We start from the raw sequence: 25,029 nt of genomic DNA, 5'->3' as shown, positions 1-25,029 counted from the left end.
ATGGCTTGGCAAACTGAATTATCTGCTGATAGACAACAACTAATCCAAACAAAGCTTCCTCCATCATAGGTAACTCTTGATTTAGAGAAAACTATACACGAAGGGGGCCTACAAGAAACATGGAGAAAGACTATTTATAAGGGCTTGGAGGCACAGGGAATGGGTCCCACTGCCAGAGGACAGGGATGGATGGGATATTGGGAATTAGGAATTGTCCCTGGGAGGGTGGGCAGGCCCTGGCACAGGGTGCCCAGAGCAGCTGTGGCTGCCCCTGGATCCCTGGCAGTGACCAAGGCCAGGCTGGACAGGGCTGGGAGCAGCCTGGGACAGTGGGAGGTGTCCCTGCCATGGCAGGGGTGGGATTGGATGGGCTTCAAGGTCCCCTCCAACCCAAACCACACTGGGATTCTAAATCAGGGGAAAATTTCACAAAATCAATACCAATATCCAAATTCATAGCCACAACTAAGTGATGTGAGGTCCTGTGTACTACAAAGCCCTTTTAGTCACAACAGAAGGAATACATAAAAGTAGATGTAAGAAGAAAACACACAAACCCCAAACTATAAGATACATTCATCACTTCAGCCCTACCCTGCACCAGGGTTCAGCTTTCACTGTCTGATTTTAAATCAAAGCTCCTGTGCAAGGAAGCCAAGGGCCAGGTCCAAGGAAGCCTCCCCAGCCCTGGCAGGTTCCTGGCAGGTTCCTCCCATTGTCTCCTGGAGGCTCCTGGGCCAGGAAGCAGCCTGGGCTGAAGGAATGAACCTGACATGGCTGTGTCAGCCCTGCACGGCCAAGGCATGTGTGCAGCCCTACAAACTGAATGGGGTTTTCCTCTTTGGATCCTCCACCATCATCCAGACTCAACAGACCAGGATGCTGCAGGGAACAAGGAGCCTTGGAGGTGAGCTGTGGACTCTCCAGTGCCTTTCAAGTCTAACAGTAAGATGTTTCCTAGTTCAGCTTTTAAAACTTCAGTCACCTAACAGGCACCCCCAAACTGCAATCATAGAATACTCTGAGAACCTCCTGAGCTGGAGAGGTATACAGAAATCATCAAATCCCACTCCTGTCCCTGCCCAGACCCCCCAAAACCCCACCCTGGGCATCCCTGGCAGTGCTGTCCAAAGGCTCCTGGAGCTCTGGCAGCCTCGGGGCCGTGCCCATTCCCTGGGGAGCCTGGGCAGTGCCAGCACCCTCTGGGGGAAGAACCTTTCCTCATTTTAACCTCAACCTCCTGTGACACAGGTCATTGGTCACCAGAGAGAAAAAATATGTCAAATAACAATGTACTGGTTCCTCCACAGCAGGGTACTGCAGAGCTTCACATTCAGGTGTGATTTAGTTAAAAGACCCGTAAAAGGGTTTTGTGCCACACAGAGACTTTATGGATGAGCTGCCATGAAAAACAGCCTGCCAAGGGTTTGCTGTTCTACAAAATAAGAACAATGGGAGTTCAAATAGTGCAAACAGACATTTTTTACCCACACAAATCCACAGAACAGCTTCTGGGAAGCTCTTTCCAAGAGCTGAGATTATCCTCAACCAGCATTCTTAAGGACCTTTTCTAAGGGACAAGGGAGGAGGAGAAGTAAATTAGATCCTCAGCTTGAATAAAACCAGGGTGTTATTGCAGCTTCACATGGCCCCAGATCAGACAAACACTGGCTTGTCCTGGAATCAGGGAGCTTAGCAAGGGGTCTCTGATTGAAACTTTGACGTTTGATCAGCCTGTGACAAAGCAAATCCTCAATGCTCCCTCACAACAATTCCTGGCACCTTTTCAACTGCTGCTGAAGCCCACAGAGGAACTGAAGCTTTGTCCTGGGGCTGTTTGAGCTTCTAACGCTTGGGATCAATCGTGTCTTGAAGAAAAATGTCATTCTGGCACTGGTGCTGATTAAACCCCCCTCCTGCCAGCCTCACTCAGTGACCACGGTGTTCACTGAATTCCTTCTCTCCTTTTCACATCCACTCCTCTTACAATCGAGGAACACTTACTGGAATGGGCCAGGACAACAAATACAGAAAAATCCAGAAGCACAGCCTCTCCTGACCTATTCCCCAGTGCCACATCCAGCTTAAGCCATGACGCACACTCTGCCCAGTTCTGGTGGGCAGCACTTTGAAAAGAGGGCACATTACAGAGCTCGCTTTGTAAGGCAGATAACCCTGGGGAAGGCTCCAGCCACTTCAGAGAGGCTCTGGATCAAATACTCCTATGAAGATAGCAGAACTCCACTTGGAGATGGATGACAGGTTCTGAATATATTTAAAGCCCAAGGGCAGGCTCAGAGAATTACAAGAAAGATGCAGAAAAACTCTTTCTATTTCTCAGCATGCGTTTCCAGCACGCCAAAGGTTGTCTCACAGTTCAGCCCCCACAGCTCCCAAGCAGATTCTCGACACCATTTCCATCAGGTCTAAATTCCAAGTTAGAATTCTAAAAACTAACTCAGCTCAAAAGAGTCAAAGCTAATCTAGGAAATGCGATCCCAGCTCTGCAGCAGTGCTGGAACATCTCTGTGATCTGCTCACAGATTTTTGTGCTCTCGCTGCTGCCTCGACGCTGCTCTGCGGTGCCAGGAATCGTGAGCTGGTTCCCTGTCCTACTTTCCAGAACTGAAGGCAGGGATGAAAATAGAAAGAATCAATTCCTTTCCACTCCTGCAAGGCTGGAGAGCTTCGAACAGCACCAGAAATGAGCACAGAGGCTGTCAGGGAGCAAATGCTCTGGCTGGCAGAGAACCCTGAGGGCTGTGCTGGAGAGCAGGGGGCACCAGGGTGAACAGAAGCATTAAGTTTGGCACCATGGACCACTTTCCACTGGGAATGTCTAGGATGCCACATCCAGAGGGAATCAAGGTTGAGATGCTTTCCTTAGAAGCCAGATGATGTAAACTTGACTTCTTCAGACTGAGCAGGACCTAGAAATCAACATCTGTCATTTCTGGGCACATAATCTGAAGTTTTGGCTGTTATTTATAACTGAGGTCAGGCTCCCCACATTCACCCATCTGTTTCAGCCCTCGCAATAACCTGAGCTATGGTGGGTCACTTGGAAGATCCCAGCAGATCAGCTCCTGCCTCTCCCAGGACCAAAGCAGCTCTCCAGGAGACAAAACAGAAGGCAGTCACATGGATCTCCCCCAAGGCTCAGCCATTCCACTTCTCCAGATTGTACATCTCAGCTCAAGGAACTGGAATGACTGCTTGGACTAACAGAGCACGATTTCCCTCATTTCACACAGTTCTCACTGGCAAGCACCACCCACGTCCTACAATTTTCTTACGCACCAGGTAATGTTTTCTTACAATGCATTCCAGAGTTGGAACCCTTCCTGGATCACCTACAAACACAGCAAGGCTGGGGAAGAGTCTGCAGGATGGAGTCCTCCCACTAACTCCTAAAATAAAGGGGTTTTCAGCCTTCATAGGAACTGTCTGGAGCTCCTCATGAGGGGGCAGCTCCCACCTCTGCTCCCTGTGACAGGGACAGGATCTGAGGGAATAGCTGGAGCTGGGCCAGGGCAGCTCAGGCTGGAGCTCAGGGCAAGGCTCTTCCCCCAGAGGGTGCTGGCACTGCCCAGGCTCCCCAGGGAATGGGCACGGCCCCAAGGCTGCCAGAGCTCCAGGAGCCTTTGGCCAGCGCTGCCAGGGATGCCCAGGGTGGGGTTGTTGGGGGGTCTGGGCAGGGACAGGGCTGGGATTTGATGATCCTGGTGGGTCCCTTCCAGCTCAGGATGCTCTGTGGTTCCTTGGCTCTGTAAAGCTCAAGGGTAACAAACAGAGGGAAACCCAAGCTCAGGAACTGCCCAGTTTTTGGCTGTTAACACACACACACCATTCAGGCTCTGCAGAAGTTGCCAAGAGGCACACCAAAAAAAAATATCCAGTTCTCCCTTGAACTAAGAGAGGATTTCACCTGACTTGGGGACCAGCACCTCTCTGATCATTGTTCACCAAGTGAGACTCATGCCAACTTACCCTCAGCAGGCAGTGCAGCAGCATGGGGCTGACAGAGGCAGAGCTGCTTTCTGCCCTGTGTTTTTCTGCTTTGCAGAGGGAAATCCTCCACCACAGCTGAATCACCAGCCAGCTCTTGCTACCCAGTCAATTATTTCAGAGCTATTGCACCTGCTATCCCTTCATTACTTTATTACTTCTGCTTGAATGGGGAAAACAACATCATAAACCCTGTGTATAAATCACTCTCCTAGAATAACAGCCAAGAAAATAGGACAGAGAGAATTCATTTGGTCCATCCCCCTGCTCAGCACTAAGCATTACTCCACTGATCATTTTAGAAGAGGTTATAAAAACAAGTAATCTTTTAGTCTTTTTGGAGAGTAGAATGAGCTTTTTCTCACTGCAACTGCTGCCATTTCAGTTCAGTCCCAGTTGCTCTGTTCCAGTATGGTGAGCAGCATCTGCCCTTTCCAGCACAAGACAATTTTATACATCTGAAAATAGCCACCATGTCTTCTCTTAATCTTCTATGGCTTTTTTTCTTTATAGGTCAGGATTTCTAACCAGCACTCAGCTGCCTCCTTGTCCTCCAGACTCTCCTCCTTTGGTCTGCCTCTGCCTTCAGATGTGCTGCCACAGGCTGGTGCTGAAGCCTTTCCAGCATCAAGGAGAATGTCAGAATTTGCTCACTCCAAAAAGCATTCTGTTAGCATAGTTTAGGGGTTTTTTTGCAACTATGTGACACTGTCCAGGCATGGGCAGCTTTTGATCCTCTAATGCCTGGATTCTTTTTCTAATAAAGTGAAACAGCCCCTGTCCTCTGCACAACATTTATTACTTTCCAGCTCAAGTACTTCTCTCCAGTAAAATCCTTTAAAGCTTACTTTGGCTCTTCTAGCTGTCTCCCAAATTTCTACCCTATAGTTTTGCTCCATGACTTCAATTCTCTCTCACTTCTGTCCTTCCTCTCTTACCTGCATCCAAAGCAGAGTGGCCAGCAGGGCAGGGGGGATTGTGCCCCTGTGCCCTGGGCTCAGGTGAGACCCCACCTGCAGAGCTGCCCCAGCCCTGGCCCAGCACAGGGAGGAGCTGGAGCTGCTGCAGAGACCCAGAGGAGGCACCAGGGGATCAGAGGATGGAGCAGCTCTGCTGGGAGGAGAGGCTGGCACAGCTGGGATTGTTCACCTGGAGAGGAGAAGCTTTGGGGGGACCTCAGTGTGGCCTTGCAGGGCCTGAAGGGGCTGGCAAGAAACCTGGAGAGACAATTTACAGGGGTCTGGAGTACCAGGACACAGGGAATGGCTCCCAATGCCAGAGGGCAGGGATGGATGGGATATTGGGAATTAGGAATTGTTCCCTGGGAGGGTGGGCAGGCCCTGGCACAGGGTGCCCAGAGCAGCTGGGGCTGCCCCTGGATCCCTGGCAGTGCCCAAGGCCAGGCTGGACAGGGCTAGGAGCACCCTGGGACAGTGGAAGGGATCCATGCCCATGGCAGGGGTGGCACTGGATGGGCTTTAAAGTTTCTTCCAACCCAAAGCATTTCCTGATGGACTTAACAGACAAAAAAGTAAACACACAAGGACTCTGAAATCATATTAAAATATTTTACCTGAAGTTTTTAAGACAGTCTGAAGGCATTAACTGCATAAATCACCTACAGAAAGTCTATATTATATTCCTCTTTCTATTTCTAGTGGGGTTCTAAAACAATCCCACAGAAAAAAAAAATGCAAGTTCTTACTTTTTTTATACCAGTTTAACATCTACTTAGAATTTCGACCTCAAACAGCAGCACGAATGTGTCTTTCTAACAACCTGTGTTGCAACACATTTCCTTAAAATATCTATTTTAGCATTTTGTTTCATTGCAACTAATTAGCCAGACTATAGGCAAGTCTAGAGAAAACTGATTCCATACTGAAAAAGGTCAGGAATTTGAGGCTGATGGGCTTTACTCTTTAGACATGGGAAGACATTTGAATTCTATTACAAATAAATGTTTTGAATTGTGCTATAAATGTAACACTCAAGCTCAATTTTAACTGCAAAGCAAAGAGATTCACAGCTCCACAGAGATCACTGTTCAGGGGAAAACAGCTCTGCCAGCTGGCAGAAAGGAAAGAGAGACACTGAAATAAATTCCTGCCCCAGATAAAGAGGCAGAATTAGAACCCAGCCTTAGTGCAGAGCAGTGTTCAAGGCATTGCTGGATGGGCTTGGAGCAACCAGGTCTAGGGGAAGGTTCCCTGCCCATGGCAGGGGTGGAACAGGATCAATTTTAAGGTCCCTTCTAACCCAAACCAGTCTGTGACACTGGAAATTTACAGTCTGTATGTTTAGCAGTTACATTTAAAATCATCCACTACACAAGCAGAAAGGTGGGTTTGAATCCTCCCTGGGTCATTCCCTCCCTCCTGGGTCAGTCACAAGGACAGGGATGGCTGACAGCAGCTCCAGAGTGGATGTCACACGTTTGGGTTGTCCCCAGTTTGTGGGGAGCTCCCAGTTCATGAACCTGGGCAGGGAATCACATTAAATAGAGAGGAATAAACTCACAAGTCTGCTCAAGTGAGCTCCAGGGACCAAAAGTGCCTTAATAATCCCCAAGAGAAGTTCAGAAACACTTCAGCAAAAATAATCCTTACAGGGAAACCAGAAAGATTATTTTTCACTGACATAACTTCTGAACACTTAATTGTCATAATTAAATTCTCCTGGCAATAACACAGATAGAACTCCACCATTTTGGTACTATGAAAATGCCTGAATTGAGGCTTTATACTGTACAGTTAAAAAAAAGGTGCTAGGAAAGCAAGAGAATACAAGTATTTAAATCAGGTTTATTATTTTTGCAGGATTTTTTTAAAGAAATCTGATTTTTTGAAAAGCCTAGGTCTTCAAGACAGCAAAATGACAAATCAGAAATAATTTGAAGTAACAGCCTTAAAGAATTGCCTGTAAGGCCAATGCAATGATTTAGTGCTTAGTATAATGTCCCTGATGCACTTAGGGACAAAAGAATTAAATTTCAAGTCCGTCAGTCTCCAAATTTGCAGGAGAGAGATATAATGTCAAGTGAATTAAAGAAGATGGATGAGCTGATGGATTCAAAGGGAGCAATCAGAGTCTTCATGACACAGACAGATTTGACAGCTGCAGAATGAGGACTGACAACCTAAAATGGCAGGAAGAGGGAACCCAAACCCCAAATATCAAAGCTGTGGAAAGAAAGGTACAGAGAACCAAGGGTGGACTCTGAGCCCCAGGAGGAGGAGGAATTAATAACATTTATAAAGGGATTTTAGAAGCCAAACTTCCATTTCCCATCAGTAACACTAAGTGATTAGTGATTTCCACTTTGCTAACATCCTGCATTTAAGCAGAACTCCTCCCAGATACACAAAGCAGCCCTGCAATAAAAACCTGCTACAGTTGATGAGAGGGAAGCTGGTGGAAGTCTGGGATGGATCCGCTCAGGCAGACACGGAGCATGCAATGTTTCCTCAGAATTCATCAATCACTCAGAAAACCCAGAGGATGTGGTGCTAACAGGCAGCCCGAGCCTCCCAGACATCCTTTGAGAGAGACAGGAAAATGCTTTTAATTCCCTTACCTGGGGGAATTTGCGTTTGATGGAGATCAGGGCCCCCTCCGGGAGCTTGGCCAGCTCCGAGTCCCGCACCGCGTGCACCGTGGTGGCTCTGGGCTGGTGGGTCAGGGCCTCCACCTGCAACACAGGGACAGAGCTCAGGGACAGCACAGGGACAGAGAGCCAGGGACAGAGCTCAGGGACAGCACCAGGGACAGAGAGCCAGGGACAGCACCAGGGACACAGCACAGGGACAGCACCAGGGACAGAGCACAGGGACACAGCACAGGGACAGAGAGCTCAGGGACACAGCACAGGGACAGAGAGCTCAGGGACAGCACCAGGGACACAGCACAGGGACAGAGCTCAGGGACAGCACAGGGACAGAGAGCCAGGGACAGCACCAGGGACACGGCACGGGGACAGCACAGGGACAGAGAGCTCAGGGACACAGCACAGGGACAGAGAGCTCAGGGACAGCACCAGGGACACAGCACAGGGACAGAGAGCCAGGGACAGCACCAGGGACACAGCACAGGGACAGAGAGCCAGGGACAGCACCAGGGACACAGCACAGGGACAGAGCTCAGGGACAGCACAGGGACACGGCACAGGGACAGAGCTCGGGGACAGCACAGGGACAGAGAGCCAGGGACAGCACCAGGGACACAGCACAGGGACAGAGAGCCAGGGACACAGCACAGGGACAGAGAGCCAGGGACAGCACCAGGGACACAGCACAGGGACAGAGAGCCAGGGACAGCACAGGGACACAGCTCAGGGACAGCACCAGGGTCACAGCACAGGGACAGTGCACAGGGACAGAGAGCCAGGGACAGCATCAAGGACAGTGAACCAGGGACAGAGCACAAGAGACAGCACCAGAAAGGTGGCAGAGAGAGCACCAGGGACAGAGCACAGGGACAGAGCACAGGGACAGAGAGAGCACCAGGGATAGAGCACAGGGACAGAGGACCAGGGGCAGCTTTAGGGACAGAGCACAAGGACAGAGCACAAGAGAGAGCATCAGAAAGGTGGCAGAGAGAGCACCAGGGACAGAGCACAGGGACAGAGGACCAGGGGCAGTTTTAGGGACAGAGCACAAGGACAGAGCACAAGAGAGAGCATCAGAAAGGTGGCAGAGAGAGCACCAGGGACAGAGAATAGGGACAGAGCATCAGGGACAGAGAGAGCACCAGGGATAGAGCACAGGGACAGAGTATCAGCAAGGTGGCAGAGAGAGCACCAGGGACAGAGCACAGGGACAGCACCAGGGACAGTTCCCGGCCTGTACCAAACACCAAACAGCAGCACCAAGGGGCTGAACCCTTCCCAAGGACCTGTGCTGCTCCCACACAGCTGGAGCAGAGCCCTGTGTCACCCAGGGCACCTCAGCTGCCACAACCATCTCTGCAGCCCAAATCCCTCTGCCATGGGGCAGCTGCAGTTCCTCACAGAAACAGAACCCACAGCCCCAGGGAGCCCCCAGAGGGAAAGTTTTGTCTGAGCTGCTTCCAAGAGCTGCCAGAACAACCCCCAGAGTGGACTCAGCCCCAGAGCAGCCCAGAGAGCTTTCCAGCCCGAGTGCTAATGGTGACAAAGCCATCTGAGACCCAGGAAAGCCCTGTTTCTCTACTGCTCCCTCTTTCCTCAATGCCACCCTGAAACACTTCCATTTTACTTCTGGAAGCTGAATGCCAACGACCTAGAAATAATTGAGACTTCCTAAAAAGAAAAAAGGGGCGAGAGCAGGCTGGGTGAGCCTTGAGCAACCTGGGGTGGTGAGAAGTGTCCCTGCCCATGACAGGGGGTGGCAACAAGATAAGCCTGCAGGTCCCTTCTAACCCAAACTAGCTTGGGATTCTAGGGGCAAATCAGCACATTCGGGCCAAAACCGAGCATTGCTTTTCCATTATTTTATTTTTTTAAACATATTTATGTTTGCCTGTGCTGTGTAAAGAGGAATGGTTGGAAGGGAGCACTGGAGCTCATCCAGTCCCAGCTCCCTGCTCAAGCACTCACTCAGGGCTGTGTCCAGACAAGGAAGATCCACACCAGAACACACCCCCCTGACCAGTGCCCAACTGCTCCACCTAGAAACATCTATTTCATTGACAGTAGAAGTATAAAGAAGGAGATGGCGACACAAAGAGAGTTAATATGAGATATTCTCCTTTATGGAGAGAATCTGCTACCACATAAAACAACCTGGGGGTAAAAAACCAAATGCAGCTGCTGCCCAAAGCCCCACCTGCCCCAGACCTGCCCCTGCCTCTCGTGCTGTGTGGAAATGCAGAAATGCAATTCCCTGCTGGAGCCTCTGCACATGGCCAGGGCCTCATCCTGCAGCACCACTGGAGCCACAGCCTTGCTCAGCAACAGCCTGGTGCTGCTTTTTGGGAGTTCCAGAGCAGACAATGTTTATTGGGCTTAAAATCCCAGCCATTTCCAAAAGAATGTTTGTTGCTGTAGTAGCTGTAATTACTGGGGTTAAAACATAAACAGAAAAATCCCTTCCTAAATGCAATTTACTCACATTTCAAATCAAAGTGAACATGACTTTGCATTTTTAATTTTCCACTAGAAAAAGAAACAAATAATGTATCAGCTTAGAGCTGTCTGAGTTGTTTAGAGGTTGGGGGGTTGATGCTTTTGTTTGATTGATTTTTGGGGCTTTTTTCAGGATTTTTTTCAAAGCTTACATTGACAGCAAATTCCAACAGAAGCAATTAATTCCTCATAGTACTATGGGCTCAGACACACAAAATAAGCACCAGATGATTATTATTAATAATAATAATAATAATAATAATAATAATAAATAATAATAATAAAATAAAGCCTTGTGCAAAACATGCAGCTCAGTGATCTAACTTCCAAGATCCCTCCTTGGAAGGCTCCATGCTCACAAAATGGATAATCCAGCCAACCAAAATATCTTGAGCTCAAAAACTTGCTATCAGTCCAGAAAACTGAGATCAACTTGCTAATATTAACTTGAATTTCACCAGCACCAACTGCTCTGCACAGAAAACTGCACAGGGAGATTTAATGCACCTTTATTTTGCAAGCCTCAGCCTTTGTTTTTTGCTCAGGTTCCAGGGATGTTTTGTTTTGTCATCACATTTTAAACTAATTATATAGAAGGGCAAAAAAAAATCATCTTTGTACATACATTTATGGAGAAACAAACCCTCTTAAGGCTCCCCAAAGGGCTGTATGAGATGTTCTGTTTTATCTCCCTCTCCTATTACCAGCTTTTTATCACAGGTTCTTGGCTCTGTAATTTACCTTCCTCCTCCTGAAAGCAGGTTAAGAGTTTCAGCTGTTAAAATAAAACCTTTCCTCTCAGCTCCTGACTGAGTTTAATTTGTATCAAGAAGAAAAACGCTCAAACTGTCCGAGATCCTTTGCCACAATTTCTGTGATATATGACTGCATAAAACCAACTGTGCTCCAAGGGGCTCCTGAGCCTTTCAGAAAAGATGAAATTTGTAAATTTGTAGAAAAGGCAATTAAATTTTAACTTTAAACACAGCCACAGGGAGGGTTTTTGAGCTCCCAAGTGTAACTTTGTCTTTCTGACAGAGCAGAGGGCACAGGGAGACCTTTTCCAAACCTCCTTCCCAAGGAGCCATTCAAATATCCAGACTGGCACCACCACCATTCCCAGAGACCCCTGCAAGTGCTGACTGCAATTCCCAAGTGATTACAGAAATTGGACCTTGGACTGTTCTTACATACAGGTACTACGGAAATCTTTGATATTTTCATTTAAATACACCTCACTATTCCAGCATGGAAAATATCTGGGTCCCAGTCACTGTACACAAGGAAATTCAAACTCTGCTTAACCTGAGTTCTCAATATCTGTATTTATTATCAATCCCCATTATTCACTTATAAATTATCCCAGAGCAGCTGTGGCTGCCCCTGGATCCCTGGCAGTGCCCAAGGCCAGGCTGGACAGGGCTGGGAGCAGCCTGGGACAGTGGGAGGTGTCCCTGCCATGGCAGGGGTGGCACTGGATGGGCTTTAAGGTCCCTCCCCACCCAAATAATTCTGGGATTCAATAATTAATGAACTATTTCCTCTTCACTGAAGTGTGAGGGTGCTCATTTGGATCATCTGCAGAATGATTCTCAACTTTCACCATATTGTCCTCTCTTCACACCCTGTGGTTTTAGAGCCTTTATGCACTGGTTCTACATTTCCTGCACGTGGAAATCTGCCAAACCCATTTGGTTTTGGCTATTCCCATCTCCTTTGGAGATCAAAAACATTCTGACACTGAATTGCAGTTCTCACCTGAAAAAAACACTTTTTTACTCTGTATTTTTTAATAAACCATTTGAGATATCAACTGTTCAGAGATTCAGATATTTTTTCTTCTTGCTTAGGAAAAACCAGAAGTCCCATGCCATATAAGTATTTAAAATCTTTTCTATCTTAAACCATGTTCAAATCCTTGGACTCCTCTGCCCAGTGAACCTTTTGAACAGGTTTTCTTGTTTTTCCAGGTTTGTAAAAGTACAAGACTAAGAGATCCAGCTTGAACTTCAAAATGAACAAAATCCACTTCAGAAGACTACAGCATTATTTCCTTGGTCACAAAAAGGGGAATTTAACATTCTGATCACCCACCACAGCTGCAGCAAACAACACCAAACCACCTCCACAATAACATTAATAACCAAATGTTTCAAGAAATAGCATTATTATCTTTCAGATCTTATTGAACCTGACTGGAGAGAATGTTTATTTATGTGTTTGGCTTCATAATCACCCAAGGTTCTCTCTTGAGCTCCTTCCCAGACTTCCATTAGCATCACTCATCCTCACCAGCATGAGCACAGCACTTGCTCCAGTGCAAAAAGAACCAGTGGAATCTTTCCCACTTCTCCTCCAGCTGAGGCCAACACAATCCTGTCCTTGCTCGAGGCAGCTGTACCTCTCTGTTCTTCTCATGTCACATCCACTCTTCCTCCTCCTTCCTAACAAGCCTCCAAGTAAGTTCCACCTCACTGCCCATTTCTGGGCTTCTCTCTCAGTTTCCTGCATTTGCCATCGTTGTTCCTCTCTCCCTCCAAGAATCTTCTGCTTTTTTTGGAGTTCCCTGGCTGCTGAGCCCACCACAGCCTTGCTCAGCATGGACTGGCTGCTCTTCTCTTTACCTCCTCATTATCTGATGCTGTTTGGTTTTCTCTCATGCAATAAACTCAGCAAGCCCACACTGCAGTGCTAATTTCACTTGGAACTCCATCTCTCTGAAATCCTGCTGTGCTTTGTTTTAGCAGCCCTACAAAAATGCTGAATGTTCCCTTCACCACTCCCCTGTCTCCAATGTCAACCCCTTGGCTCCTCATCCTCAAAATTCCTCTGTATCTCCAGCCCACCCTCATAAATCTGTTATCCATCACTGCCTTCACTGCACTCCCTCTAATTTGGGGGAATTGCACAGGAACAGTGTCTCAAATGCTGGAATAATGTGAATCAGAGGGCACAGAACCATTTCCAGTGTTACACACCCTGTGATTCTTACAACTTATCATGATATGGCCATGGGTGAGAGCCCTCCTGCACTGCTGTGGTTCTGATGCTCCTAACACAACACAAATAAAAACACCCCAGCCCCCCTAAAAAAGCCACTAAAAATAGACCTGTGCTCTTTGTACTGTTCCAGTGAATTCTGACAGGGAGGAGTTTTGAGCAATCGAGTGGAAGGGGCAGAGGGATAGAACTGGATGAGTTTTAAGGTCCTTTTAAAGCCAAACCAGTCTGGAACTCCATGATTCCCACACGTTCTCTTAGCTCAGTGTTAAACAGTGACAAAACCAGGTTTTGCTGCCTCCATCCCATACGATGCACATGATTCACAACCCTGCCTTACAAGTTGTTTCTGAAGAAAAAGTGTTGCTGTAAATCTTCTACAGGGAGGGGAAAAGCAATTTATACTCTCACGACCTCCTTTGACTTCATTTCCAACAGTCATTCCTAACAGTTCTTTACAGCTTTCCAAATTACAGAGTTGGGAAGTGAAAACCAGCAAGTGGCATATTCTGCCAGTTGCTCTAAGTACAAATTCCTTTCTGAGCTGCATTCAAGAAATCAGTTTATTTGCTTAACTTTTGGTGTGTGCACAGCCCCAGTTCTTTGGCTGCTCAGGCTTCAGCATCTCTGAGACTTCCTGGAGCAAACTGGGGCTGGTGTAGGGCAGGCGATTTGCTGGCAGGAAAATGTTGCTTCTCCAGACAAATTTAACAAACTGTTGGGTGACTTTTCTCGCAGTCAGCAGCCGCTAAAAATGCAGATTATTTCCAAGCAGTTTCTTGTGGAGATTATTTCTTTTCAAGTGAGATTTCAAGCAGATCCAGTGCATGATGAGACACATCCAGTGCAAATGTTCAGAGCCACAGGCCTGCTCTCCCCAGCCTCTGGCTAGGAGCACATTTACACCACTGGTTCTTCCCATCCCATCCATTTTGTAACACACTGTCTTCAGTCCCTTTTCATTATGGCCACTATTCCAACCAAGAATCTGTCATCTTCTCACACATCATATTTCTTCCTCTCCCATTGATTTTTCCTTGCTGCCAGCTCACAAAAAGCAGCAATCTTTCCTCACCAGGGGAACCCTCCTTCAGGGCCTTGTGTTAGAGCACACAAGAAAATACCAGGTAGGAGGAGACTCTGGGAAGCAGGTCTAGACCCCAAGGATTATTAAATTATGCAGCTGAAACTGTGTCCAGCTCTGGCCCCACAGTTTGGGAAGGACCTTGGGACACTCGAGAGCATCCAGAGGAGGCAGCGAGGCTGGAGAGGGGCTGGGAACACAAACCCTGAGAGGAGCCACTGAGGGAGCTGGGGGTGCTCAGCCTGGAGAAAAGGAGACTCAGGGGTGCCCTCCTCACTCTGCACAGCTCCTGAAAGGTGCCTCTGCTCAGCTGGGGCTGGGCTCTTTCTGCAGGCACTGACACAACCAGAGCACACAGCCTCAAGCTGCACCAAGGGAAATACAGGCTGGATATCAGGAAGAAGTTTTTTATAGAAAGAGTGACAAAGTTCTGGAATGGCTGCCTGGGGAGGTGGTGCAGTCCCCATCCCTGGGTGTGTTTAACAAAGCCTGGATGTGGCACTGGGTGCCAGGGTTGAGTTGAGAGGTTGGGGCTGGGCTGGACTCGATGGTCTTGAAGGTCTCTTCCAACCCAGTGATTCTGTGAATTCTATGAAACTCTTCATTTTCCAAACTCTCCTCCATGACAGCCACAATCACTGTCTGGTAATTACCCTGATACTTGTATTGACTTCTCTTCAGCACAGGCTTGGCTCCCACCAGGAGCACCAAGGGAGCAGGCAGGACCTGTCCTCACAGGGACACAACTGGGTAACACTGGGGGTGCACAGACACTGGAGAGATCATCTGCCAGAACTCTCACTCCACCCTGAAACATCCACCCCAAAGCAGGCCAAAGCTCAGCCCAGGGTGCTGGGGAAGGGCCAGCACAGAGGGGACTCAAAGGAGGGATACAGAGAAGAAACATCAACACTGACATCTGCTGCCAGCTCAGAGGGCTCTGGGGAAGGGACAGGCAGTGAGGCAGCTGCCAGGTAGCACACCTGTATTCAAGGCCAGCACAGCACTGGAAGAGCACAGAAGAGCCACCTGTGGATTGTCACTGCAGTGTCCAGACCAGGGCAGGAGCTGCTGCTGCTGCAACTGAATCCAGTGAGGCAACACCACCAATGTTACACAAAGGGCAACCAAACCCTACATGGAACATTGATATTTTTTTTGGCTTGAACACACTGCCCTCACACCCTTCTCCAAGCTCATTTGCACCTGGAGCAGCAGAGGATGCTCATCCCAACAGTGTTTGCTCCAGCCCCAGCTCAGAAGGACCTGAAATATCAACTTGTTTGTATCAGAAAAGGACAAAGGAGGAGACACTGCTGGAAGCAGTGAATGAGTGGGAAGAGCAACCAGACAAACTGCAAATGGATGCTATTTGTGGGAGCAGTGCCAGTGGATGAACTCAGAACACCATGTACTCTTCAAAGTTGTTCTAACAACCACCTTCTGCAATCTCCTGTGTGCCAAGCTAACCCCGTGACTGAGGACATCCAGCCCTTCTGCTGTGTGCAAAGAAGAATCCACACCTCCCTCTCTCAATTTTTAATAAAGAAACGTATTAAAAAGCCATGAAAGATTTACACACACTCATGCATGGAAGTCTTGTGCATATGTACATGGCTATATGCAAGAGCAGATCTAAAATACAGGTAAAAATGGAACAAGGCTGAGCTTGCTATGTTTTGTAATTAGGGCAAAGGGAGTCATCCCCCAGATTCTCCCCAAAGGACTGAGCCTACACTTTGCAGCAGTACAATGACAATCCTGTTGCAGCTGTGAACATTGTTAAGAGACAAAAGGGGGAAGATTAAAGCTAGGAAGGGAATTGGTAAAAGCCCAGCCTCCTGTATTTCAGTTTTACTCCTTGTACATGTGTGGCTATAGGAGAGACTTGAAGTTTCATGCATGTTGTGCTGCCCTAAACCCAACATTACAGTCCAAAACACCACCAAAAGTCCTGTCAGAAGCCACCTGAGACACCACACCAAACACCCAACAAAACAATCACATTTCTCCGGGCTGTTGGAAGAGGATCTGCAAGTGCAGTGCCCTGGGCAGGCTGCTCCTCTTTGGATGAATGATTCCTGAACTTCCAGAACAGAAAAAGAGAGAACAACCCATGATGAGCTGCTCAGATACTTCCTAGAAGGGAGAGATCCAATTCCTTTCAACTCAGCTTCACAAAGAGTCCCAAAGCTGGCTGGAACTTTTATCATGGCCCCTTCCCCACCCTCCAATGCTAAGTCACCCCTCCAAAAATCCTTCCTGCCACCTCCACTGCACTGTGCTCCCACCACTCAGTGCCATCCAAGCATTCTGGTGGTGATGACAAGGATCACTTTTATCTCTCTCTCAGTGGCTTTTTTTTTTTTGTAAGCATCATTAAATAAAAAAAAAAAGAAAAAAAAGGTTCTATCAAGGAAAACAAAAATTTTCAACAGCCTTGTGCATTTCCCAGGGTTCAAGGGGATGTAATATCAGCCTTTGCCATTCCCAGCCAGCCCAGTTCTATGTGGCATCCCTCCAAATGGAATGGAGAAGGAGAAGGAGGCAAGGGAAGTAAAAAGCTGTCCTGTAGGGGATTAGGATGTGTATCAAGAGTGAGCTGATAGCTGCAATTATCACAGAAGAGTTCAGCTGGAAGCAGAAGGGGATACCCAATATCTTAAGGAATGACAGTCCAGTGCATGAAATCACCTGTCTGGAACCCAGCAGGTCACAATTTCCATTACTACCTCTCATCAGAGTTCCCCATACTCTCAAAAAATAACGTGGTCCAGGCCATCAAGCACATCAAGCCCTCTGCCATTTGAGTTTAACAAAAACACTCTCGAGATGGACTTGGAAATCAGGACACAGCTTCTCATCTCATTGTGACACTAATTCAGTGGTGCAAATGTGAACTCATTCCTCAGGCTCCCTCTGCCTCCCTTTGGGGCTGGCAAATCCTGGGGGCTTGCTGTTTGTGGGTTTCAATGGATGGTTTGGATTTTTTTGTCTTTGCTTTTGTTGGATGTTTTAAATATGAGTTCACACCTAAGGTGCTGCTAGGAAAATAATAATTTTTAGAAATGCATTACCAAGAGAGAGAGGAAAAGATGAAAAAGAACAATCCCTTCCTGGACCATGTCTTCCAGCTCTGCTCCTGAACCTCACCCACCACCAATTCCCTCAACTACAGTGTGCCTGAGGTGGCAATAATCTGAATTCACCTGAAATAGCTTTGTAGTATCTTACAGCTTCAGCAAATGCAGTAGTCATGGCTTGACAAAAATCACAAAAATACAGAGAACTGGCAAAAAAATTCACATGTTTAAAAACGGCAGAGCAAAGCAGCCTTAATGTGGAGGGTGCAGTGACATTCAGCTGGCTTTGGAGCTGCTTGATAACATTAATACTGATAAAGAACAAAAGCCTGACAAGCGTAATCCTGATAGTTCCCTTTGTGTGATTCCTTTGAGGATTACACAGCAATTAAAGATTTCTAACAGTGTTACATTTCCAAAGGACAATGCTCCAATCCCCTGAGGAAATCATAAGCCATTTACAGATTCTTCTTGGGTTTCAACTTTTTAGAGAGAAAAAAAGCCATGGACATTTAGCTGTCTTAATTAGATAAACAGCTTAACATCTGAAAATATTTAAAATGTCTTATTTTTAAGAACATAAAACATGATTTCCTGCCCAGCAGGACCCGTGTGCTGCAGCACTGGCAGCTGAGGGTTCTTTTCTGCAATTTCTCCCTGTTCCAAGAGTCAGTGCACAAATGCCTTTCTGCACTTGTTCAGCACTTTCTGCACTCAAAAGGCAGAGTGCAGAGGGGTGTGCAGCCCTCCTGATAAGAGGGACTTTCTGGTTGCTAAAGAGAAGCAGAAAAGGTGCTGAGTTAATCAAAACTTGGCTGCAGCTTCCCCCCTCAGCAGGTATTTTTGACTGGTTTTGTGTCAGACCCTGCACACAACAGTGTCCCAGAGGGGTTACCAGTAAACCCAGCTTACACCATCTGAAAGCCCAGCTCTGGAAAATATCTGGAGTTAACTCTGAGGCCCCTGAGACCTGCCTGGCATCCAGGCATCTCCCACCACCACGGCCATGCTCCAGAACTCAATGCAGACAAAGCGTGGCCTGGCACAAAACCCTCACTGCACTGAAGGTTCCATCACCTGCAGCTGTTTGAAGGGCACAGGCAGTGCACAAACAACTTCAATCCAGCAGCAGATTACTCTGAGGAATGGCTCTGATGGGTTTGTTGCCCTCTCCTCACCCCCTGCTGTCCTCCCAACAGTGCAAGAAGCAAACACCCACCTCAACACAGGTTTGGAGTTGTGACCCTCTGCTCTGACAACCTGCCCTGCAGTTTGGAATAAACCAGGGGATAATTGCCCCAGTCTCAGTCTCTTCTTTCTGCCAGGAAGAACAGAACCTCAGAGCCTGGGCCAACACTTGCTACAAAACACCTGCACAAAAATCAAATTAAAAGGAATCCTCTCTCACACACAGCAAAGTGCTAATGAGATCAAGAGAACAAGAGTAAAAACTACAATTTCCAGTGGTTAATCAAGATCAAAACTAAAGCAGAAATATCAAGGAAAGAACTGAGAGACTAAGATAAGTATTTTAAACAAGTAGCTGGGTGAAGAGAGGCCCTTCCACTCCATCAACACATAGCTGTCTCCTCTGGGATCACCCAGGGCATGGCAGAAATTATAATAATATAAGAAACGTGACCCTTCAGTTGGTAGATAAAATACACATTTCAACATTTTTCCCTAAGTGCATCTATAGCAATGGACCACCAAATTAAAAGATTTCCCCTAAATGAGTCAAATCTTAGTCTCTAGAAAGCAAGACTTATGTCAACTGTATTCCAGCAGGGAGGGAATTATTTAACAGATTCATCATTGTCCTTTAAAAATTACATGGAAGTTTCTAAATTGAGTTTTGACCAGATGCAGTGACTGGAGTTGCCCATCAATAGGGTGAACAGCAGCCAGTGCCCCTCCAAAAAGTCTCCCTGAGAGTCAGGATCCTTTTCCCCTGACAGAACTGTCCTTGTCAGTTCCTCAAGGAACTCCACAGGGAAGGAAACTTCAGTTTCTAATCTGCTCTTCTCCCCCTGCATCGACAGACCTCAGGAACAGATGCCATTGAATCAGTGCAGGGAACAAAACAGTTTGAGCCACAAGTTGAGCCCCGGGAGCGCACACACACGCTTGAAAATTAACATCTTGTCTGAAACCCTTCATCCTGCACTGCTTTGCTCCTGCAAGCAGGAACAGCAGAGCCTCATCTCTTATGCAAATGACACGTGGCATTTGAAAAGTTCTGACACAGAGGCAGTAAACAAAAAACCATCGACTGCAAGACTCGTGTTTGCTCAGTGCTCACAATCAGGGGTGACACGGGAGGGTCTCGGAGGCGTTCAGTGAGGATCAAGCCACCAGTTCACCAAAAAATCAATTACCAGCACCAACTGCTGCTTTCATTCCCTGCAAGCACCCAGAACCCCAATTATGTTAATGTCAGGGATAAAAACCCCAACCCTTCAGCAGGTTTTTAAAGGTTTATAACAGATTCCGCAGAAGGGGATAAACAAAACTTTTTAAAAGCAAAAATATCGCTTTGCTAATGCCCTCTGAAATAATGCTGGCATTCTTCACAGATCCTCCCCCATGTTTGCAAAAGGCAGCCAGAGCATGGAGACACTTCCAACAAATGGCAGAGTGAGTCAGTGGGGCTGGGAGCTGTGGGCAGGAAGGAGATGACAACGTCCACAGAGTCACTGAAGTCTCCAACGTGATTCATGTCATAACGTGGATCCAAAACAGTGACTTGTGCTTTAGGCATAAACTGCACGGGTATTTCTGTATCCCTGCCTGGGCACTCACTGCAAACAAGGCTCTGCTACAGCAAACACAGCCCAGTCCTTCCACCAACCCACCTCCTCCTTCCTGCCCAGATAAACAGCTGGGCAGCCTGGAAAAGCAGCACAGAGAGGTGGTGTTTAGGCCATTTCAAAAAAACACTGAATTGTAAAAAAGCTTGGGTGTGAAAGGACCTTAAAGCTCATCCAGTGCCACCCCTGCCACAGGCAGGGACACCTCCCACTGTCCCAGGCTGCTCCAAGCCCCAATGAGCAACCTGGCCAGGGATCCAGGAGCAGCCACAGCTTCTCTGGGCACCCTGTGCCAGGGCCTTGCCACCCTCTGAGCACCATATGCTGTCCTGTCACTCAAAACTGCTCTCAGAAAGTAGAACAGGTCTGTTTTTAACCTGGGAACTCTGCAAAACTCCAGGAGCTTGACAGTGAAAAGCTGCAGAACCACAGGCAGAGGAAAGCAGGAAAATGCCTGGATGTGACACTGACAATCCCTTCTTCACATACCAAAAGGCCTCACACCATTGTGGTTAGTCACAAAATATGTCAGCTTTAGTTCCTGTCAAACCGTGTCCTTTTACCTTTAATGAAGTATCCCAAAGAAAGAAAATAACCAAATAAAATTTGTGTTAGAAGCACATTCCAGCATGGGCCTGCTTCTCCAAACACAATCCCAAGCCAACACAACCCCTCAGCCAGAGCAGCACTGAGTGTGGGAAGAGATCCCTAAATCCTGTGCACGTGGAAGTATCAAATATGGGGCACGCAGCAGCCCAGCCCAGCCCTGTCTCTGCTGGGAGCACCACCAGAACTGCCTCATGGACCCCACAGACAAAATCAGTTCTCTAAGGGAAGCCTCAGACTCCTCCTTCCTCTTCATTCCTATAAAAAGGAATTTCTTCCCATAGAACTAATCCCAATTCACATGGCTTCAGAGCTATGCTAATTCTGCCTATAAACAGATACATTTTCAGTGCTTAGTTTTCAGCTCAGAAAGCAGAAAAGGGCCTGAACAACAAGCTCAGAACTTCAGAAATCTTCTGATTTTACATATAAAAATCAAACAAGCCACACATGTTTATGACTCCTATTTCTGCTGTTAGGTCTGAGAAACAAAACTAGGTCTGAAAAACAGAAAATGAACATAAGAGAGAAATTAAACATGGATAAATACTACAATTCTGAAATGAACAGTTGCTTTAATAGCTATAATAATTACACATTCCCTGAAAAACCTGACAAAGCTTTGAAGTCAGCTCTGCTAACTCTGAGGAGGTTGGACTAGACACTTCCAGGGCAGGGCTCATCCAAACTGACTCCTCCTATGGCACTAAATTTATTCAAATCCCCAGTTAGTGCACATTCCTGCAATTACTCCAGCCTGATTTCACAGGCTGGAATAAGAAAGGAAATGAAAGTAACCCATGGCCCAGAGGAGCACTGGGCAGGACACAACTTCTTTTTGCATTTATCTTTCTTCTCAAACCAACCCTAACAACCCCGCTCGCCTGTGGATAGATAGAAGGTAGGAGAATAGAGATAGTGGTGAAGGTAATCTCACCCCTAAGGAGTTACAGCTGTGCTAATTATCAAGCATTAAGAACAAGCCTGCCCTTAATAGGCCACAGCTGGATCCAATTAAGAGGGGTATTATAAAAGAGCAGGTTGGCTGGTGGAGGTGTGAGATGGAGTTTGTTGGCTGTGCTGAGAAGAAGGAGTCAGTGCTGTGAGGAGCTGCCCCTGAGCTATCACTGAGAGGGTACAAAACCTTTGCAATAAGATGGCAACACTCGCCAACCACTGCAAAAACCTCCCAGGCCGAAAGGAATTTCCCACATTTTCAACTTCGGAAGCCCTGAAGATGCCCAAGGGATGGGAGCAGGGCTGAGCGTGCTGGCGGGAGCAAACCCCCCTTCCAGGGGAGGACAGGGCCCCTCTCACCACTCCGATGAGGTCCCCCCGGCCGTACTCCCCGGTCAGGTGCTTCTTGCCGTCGTCCATGCGCAGCACGGAGCGCAGGCGGCCGTTCAGCACGATGTACGTGCAGTCAGACTTGTCCCCCTGCCTGCAGGGGAGACAACCAGGAAACAACATTCAAGAACGGTCCCTGCTCAGCAAATGCATCTTGGAATAAGTTGGTGGTTTTTCTCTGCCTGGCGTGGAAGACGCCAGGGAAGTGTTTAATTGGTATTTAATGAGCAAATGAGAAACGGAGCAGGAGCTTGTTAAAAGGTGACTGGAAATGGGTTTAATGTGTAAATGTACAGGCTGTGCACAGGCAGCTGAGATAAGGAGTGACAGGACAAGGGGGAATGGCTTCAAACTGAAAGAGAGTCGAGTTAGATGGGATATTGGGAATTAGGAACTGTTCCCTGGGAGGGTGGGTGGGCCCTGGCACAGGGTGCCCAGAGCAGCTGTGGCTGCCCCTGGATCCCTGGCAGTGCCCAAGGCCAGGCTGGATGGGGTTGGAGCAGCCTGGGACAGAGGCACTGGATGAGTTTTAAGGTAATTTCCAACCCAGGCCAGTGTAGGGGATGACCAGGGTGTGAGCAGGCCCCAGGGGACACCACAGGCTCACTGCTGGCTACTCAGGAGCTTGTTCCCACTGCAAGGTCAACGTGGATGTGCAGAGGAATTCTGCAGGTCAAAGAGCAAGACCCCCAAATGGATCTGGTGCACACATCTTTGTCTACCAAGAACTTTTTTGCTGGCACAATTAGGAGTGCTGCTGGGAATGCCACACTTCTGATGGTGGAGTTAAAACAAATGCAAGGAATTCCAGAAGATTTTAACAAGATACTGACAGCTAGGACAGAGTAATCCAAAACTTCCATTGGCATTGGTGCTGCAGGTATGGTTATAAAAATTGCAATTATACAGATCATGTTCTAATTAGACTGTTACTCTCTCATTATTGCAGCAACCACATAACAGCTCAATTGCATCCTAGTACATATCCATAGAACTATATTTTCCCAAGATAACTTTTGCCCCTTAAACACAAAATTCCTATTTTCAATTTACTGCTGAATAAGCCTAACTGAATTACCTTTGAGTTTTGCTGTTTGTTTCAGAAAGGCTGAAAACCTCTGAGCAACAGATCTTCATGCCCTCAACAATGCAGAAACTACCACCAGAACATGGAACTGTGTCTTAATCAATTATATCACTTAAAAAGCTTGCCAAGACAACAGAAAGATGAGGAATAGTATAAAATAATTTAGCAACATGTAGAGACAAGAGACTGAAGCAATGTTGAAGCTACTGCAGAAACAAAACAATCTCAAAATAGGCAAACCAATAAACCCAATGGAATAGCTGATAAATACAGCCTGAGGTTCTCAATTTACACATCCCCAAGAGAGCACAGCTCATGAAGCAGGAAAATTTCAACAAACACACAATTTTGTCCACACCTCACCTGTAAACAGCTCGTCCAGCCTCGACCTCCATCCAGTCCAGGGCAAAGTCAATTTGCCTGACAAAGGGGGACATTCTCTTCACAACAGTGTGGGCCACCCCCAGCACCACACTGGGCTGCTCCCTCATGATCCTGAGGGAAAACCAAAGTGTCATTGAACGTCCCCACAACAGGAACAGCTGGGCAGGGGTTCCCAGCCCTGCCACCACCACGCTCACCAGGGACTCTGACCAAACACGGGGTGCCCAGCTTCCACCCCAGCCCAACCCAAATGGCCCCAGAGCTGGCACTGTCCCACAAGCAGGATGCCAGTCCTGCTGTCTGCCCAATTCCCTTCTGCCAGTGCAGCAGGATGGACAGGAGCCATGTGAGCTCTTGTGTATGAGCCACCCTCCTCATTTCCCCTCACACAGGTCTCTTGTGACTCAGGAAAATGTTCATCCTGTCCTCAGGATCTTCCCTCCCTGCTGCTCTGCTCATCTCAGCCTCTTGCTCATGCTCAGTTTCCCCCACATATCACACCAGAATCTTTTTATATGTAAAGTCTGAGGTGCTTAAAAATAAAACACCTGCTCTGCATTTCAAATATTCCCTTTTCTCTCTTGCAAGGACCACAAAGAGCTGCAATATCTTCTAATAAAGCTCCCCATCTTCACACTGCATGTTTTTAGTAATGCTTAAAAGTCTCTAATAATAAAGACACCATGTAATTCAGTATGTTCCTCAAACTGAAAAACTGAGAAGGTTCTGCCAGGACAACCTCAAACTCCACAGTGACTGTGAGGCCTATCAAAAATCACTCTCACAGACACCTGGGAATTGCTCAGGAATGTCTAATTTCTCCTTCATTTTAGACTGAAGATTACTTCACCCTGTCACTGTGGGAGTGAGCACTCAAACACCTCCTGAAGCACTCCCAGGGGTGAATGGATCACACACATGTCAGGTTGTTCTGCCTGTTAGGGCAGCTTGTCTTTCCTGTTCCTATGCAGCATCAAGGGCAGACTACTAAAAAATAGTTATTTCACAAAAAAGAAATAACAACTCACAAAGAAGTCGATTTGTGCATGCAGCCCCAGCATGAGAAATGCACACAGAAAGGTGAGGGAGCTGCATGAAACCTGCTCATGGACAAGCAGGGTCCTCCAAGCTGCTCCAAGCCCTGTCCAACCTGGCCTTGGGCACTGCCAGGGATCCAGGGGCAGCCACAGCTGCTCTGGGCACCCTGTGCCAGGGCCTGCCCACCCTCCCAGGGAACAATCCCTAATTCCCAATATCCCATCCATCCCTGCCCTCTGGCAGTGGGAGCCATTCCCTGGGTTCTGGCACTCCAGACCCCTGTAAATTGTCTCTCCAGGTTTCTTGCCAGCCCCTTCAGGCCCTGCAAGGCCACACTGAGGTCACCCCAAAGCTTCTCCTCTCCAGGTGAACAATCCCAGCTGTGCCAGCCTCTCCTCCCAGCAGAGCTGCTCCATCCTCTGATCCCCTGGTGCCTCCTCTGGATCTCTGCAGCAGCTCCAGCTCCTCCCTGTGCTGGG

General features: G+C 47.6%; 1 protein-coding gene across 2 annotated transcripts in view; it reads right to left on the bottom strand.

Annotated features, from left to right (window-relative positions):
* Positions 1-25,029, bottom strand: part of PNPLA7 (patatin like phospholipase domain containing 7) — a 137,894-nt gene that overhangs the window by 68,105 nt on the left and 44,760 nt on the right. For both annotated transcript variants that reach the window (XM_064394089.1, XM_064394090.1), the window contains exons 18-20: positions 23,492-23,623; positions 22,012-22,135; positions 7,586-7,699 (exon numbers count right to left, since the gene is read on the bottom strand). In XM_064394089.1, coding sequence (XP_064250159.1) covers positions 7,586-7,699; positions 22,012-22,135; positions 23,492-23,623 — 370 coding nt within the window. The remainder of the gene's footprint in view (positions 1-7,585; positions 7,700-22,011; positions 22,136-23,491; positions 23,624-25,029) is intronic.

This window comes from Passer domesticus, chromosome 18 (assembly GCF_036417665.1).
Source record: "Passer domesticus isolate bPasDom1 chromosome 18, bPasDom1.hap1, whole genome shotgun sequence".
Lineage (NCBI taxonomy): Eukaryota > Metazoa > Chordata > Aves > Passeriformes > Passeridae > Passer > Passer domesticus.
Note: the sequence above shows the minus strand (reverse complement) of the source record. Positions and strands in the feature narration are given on the sequence as shown.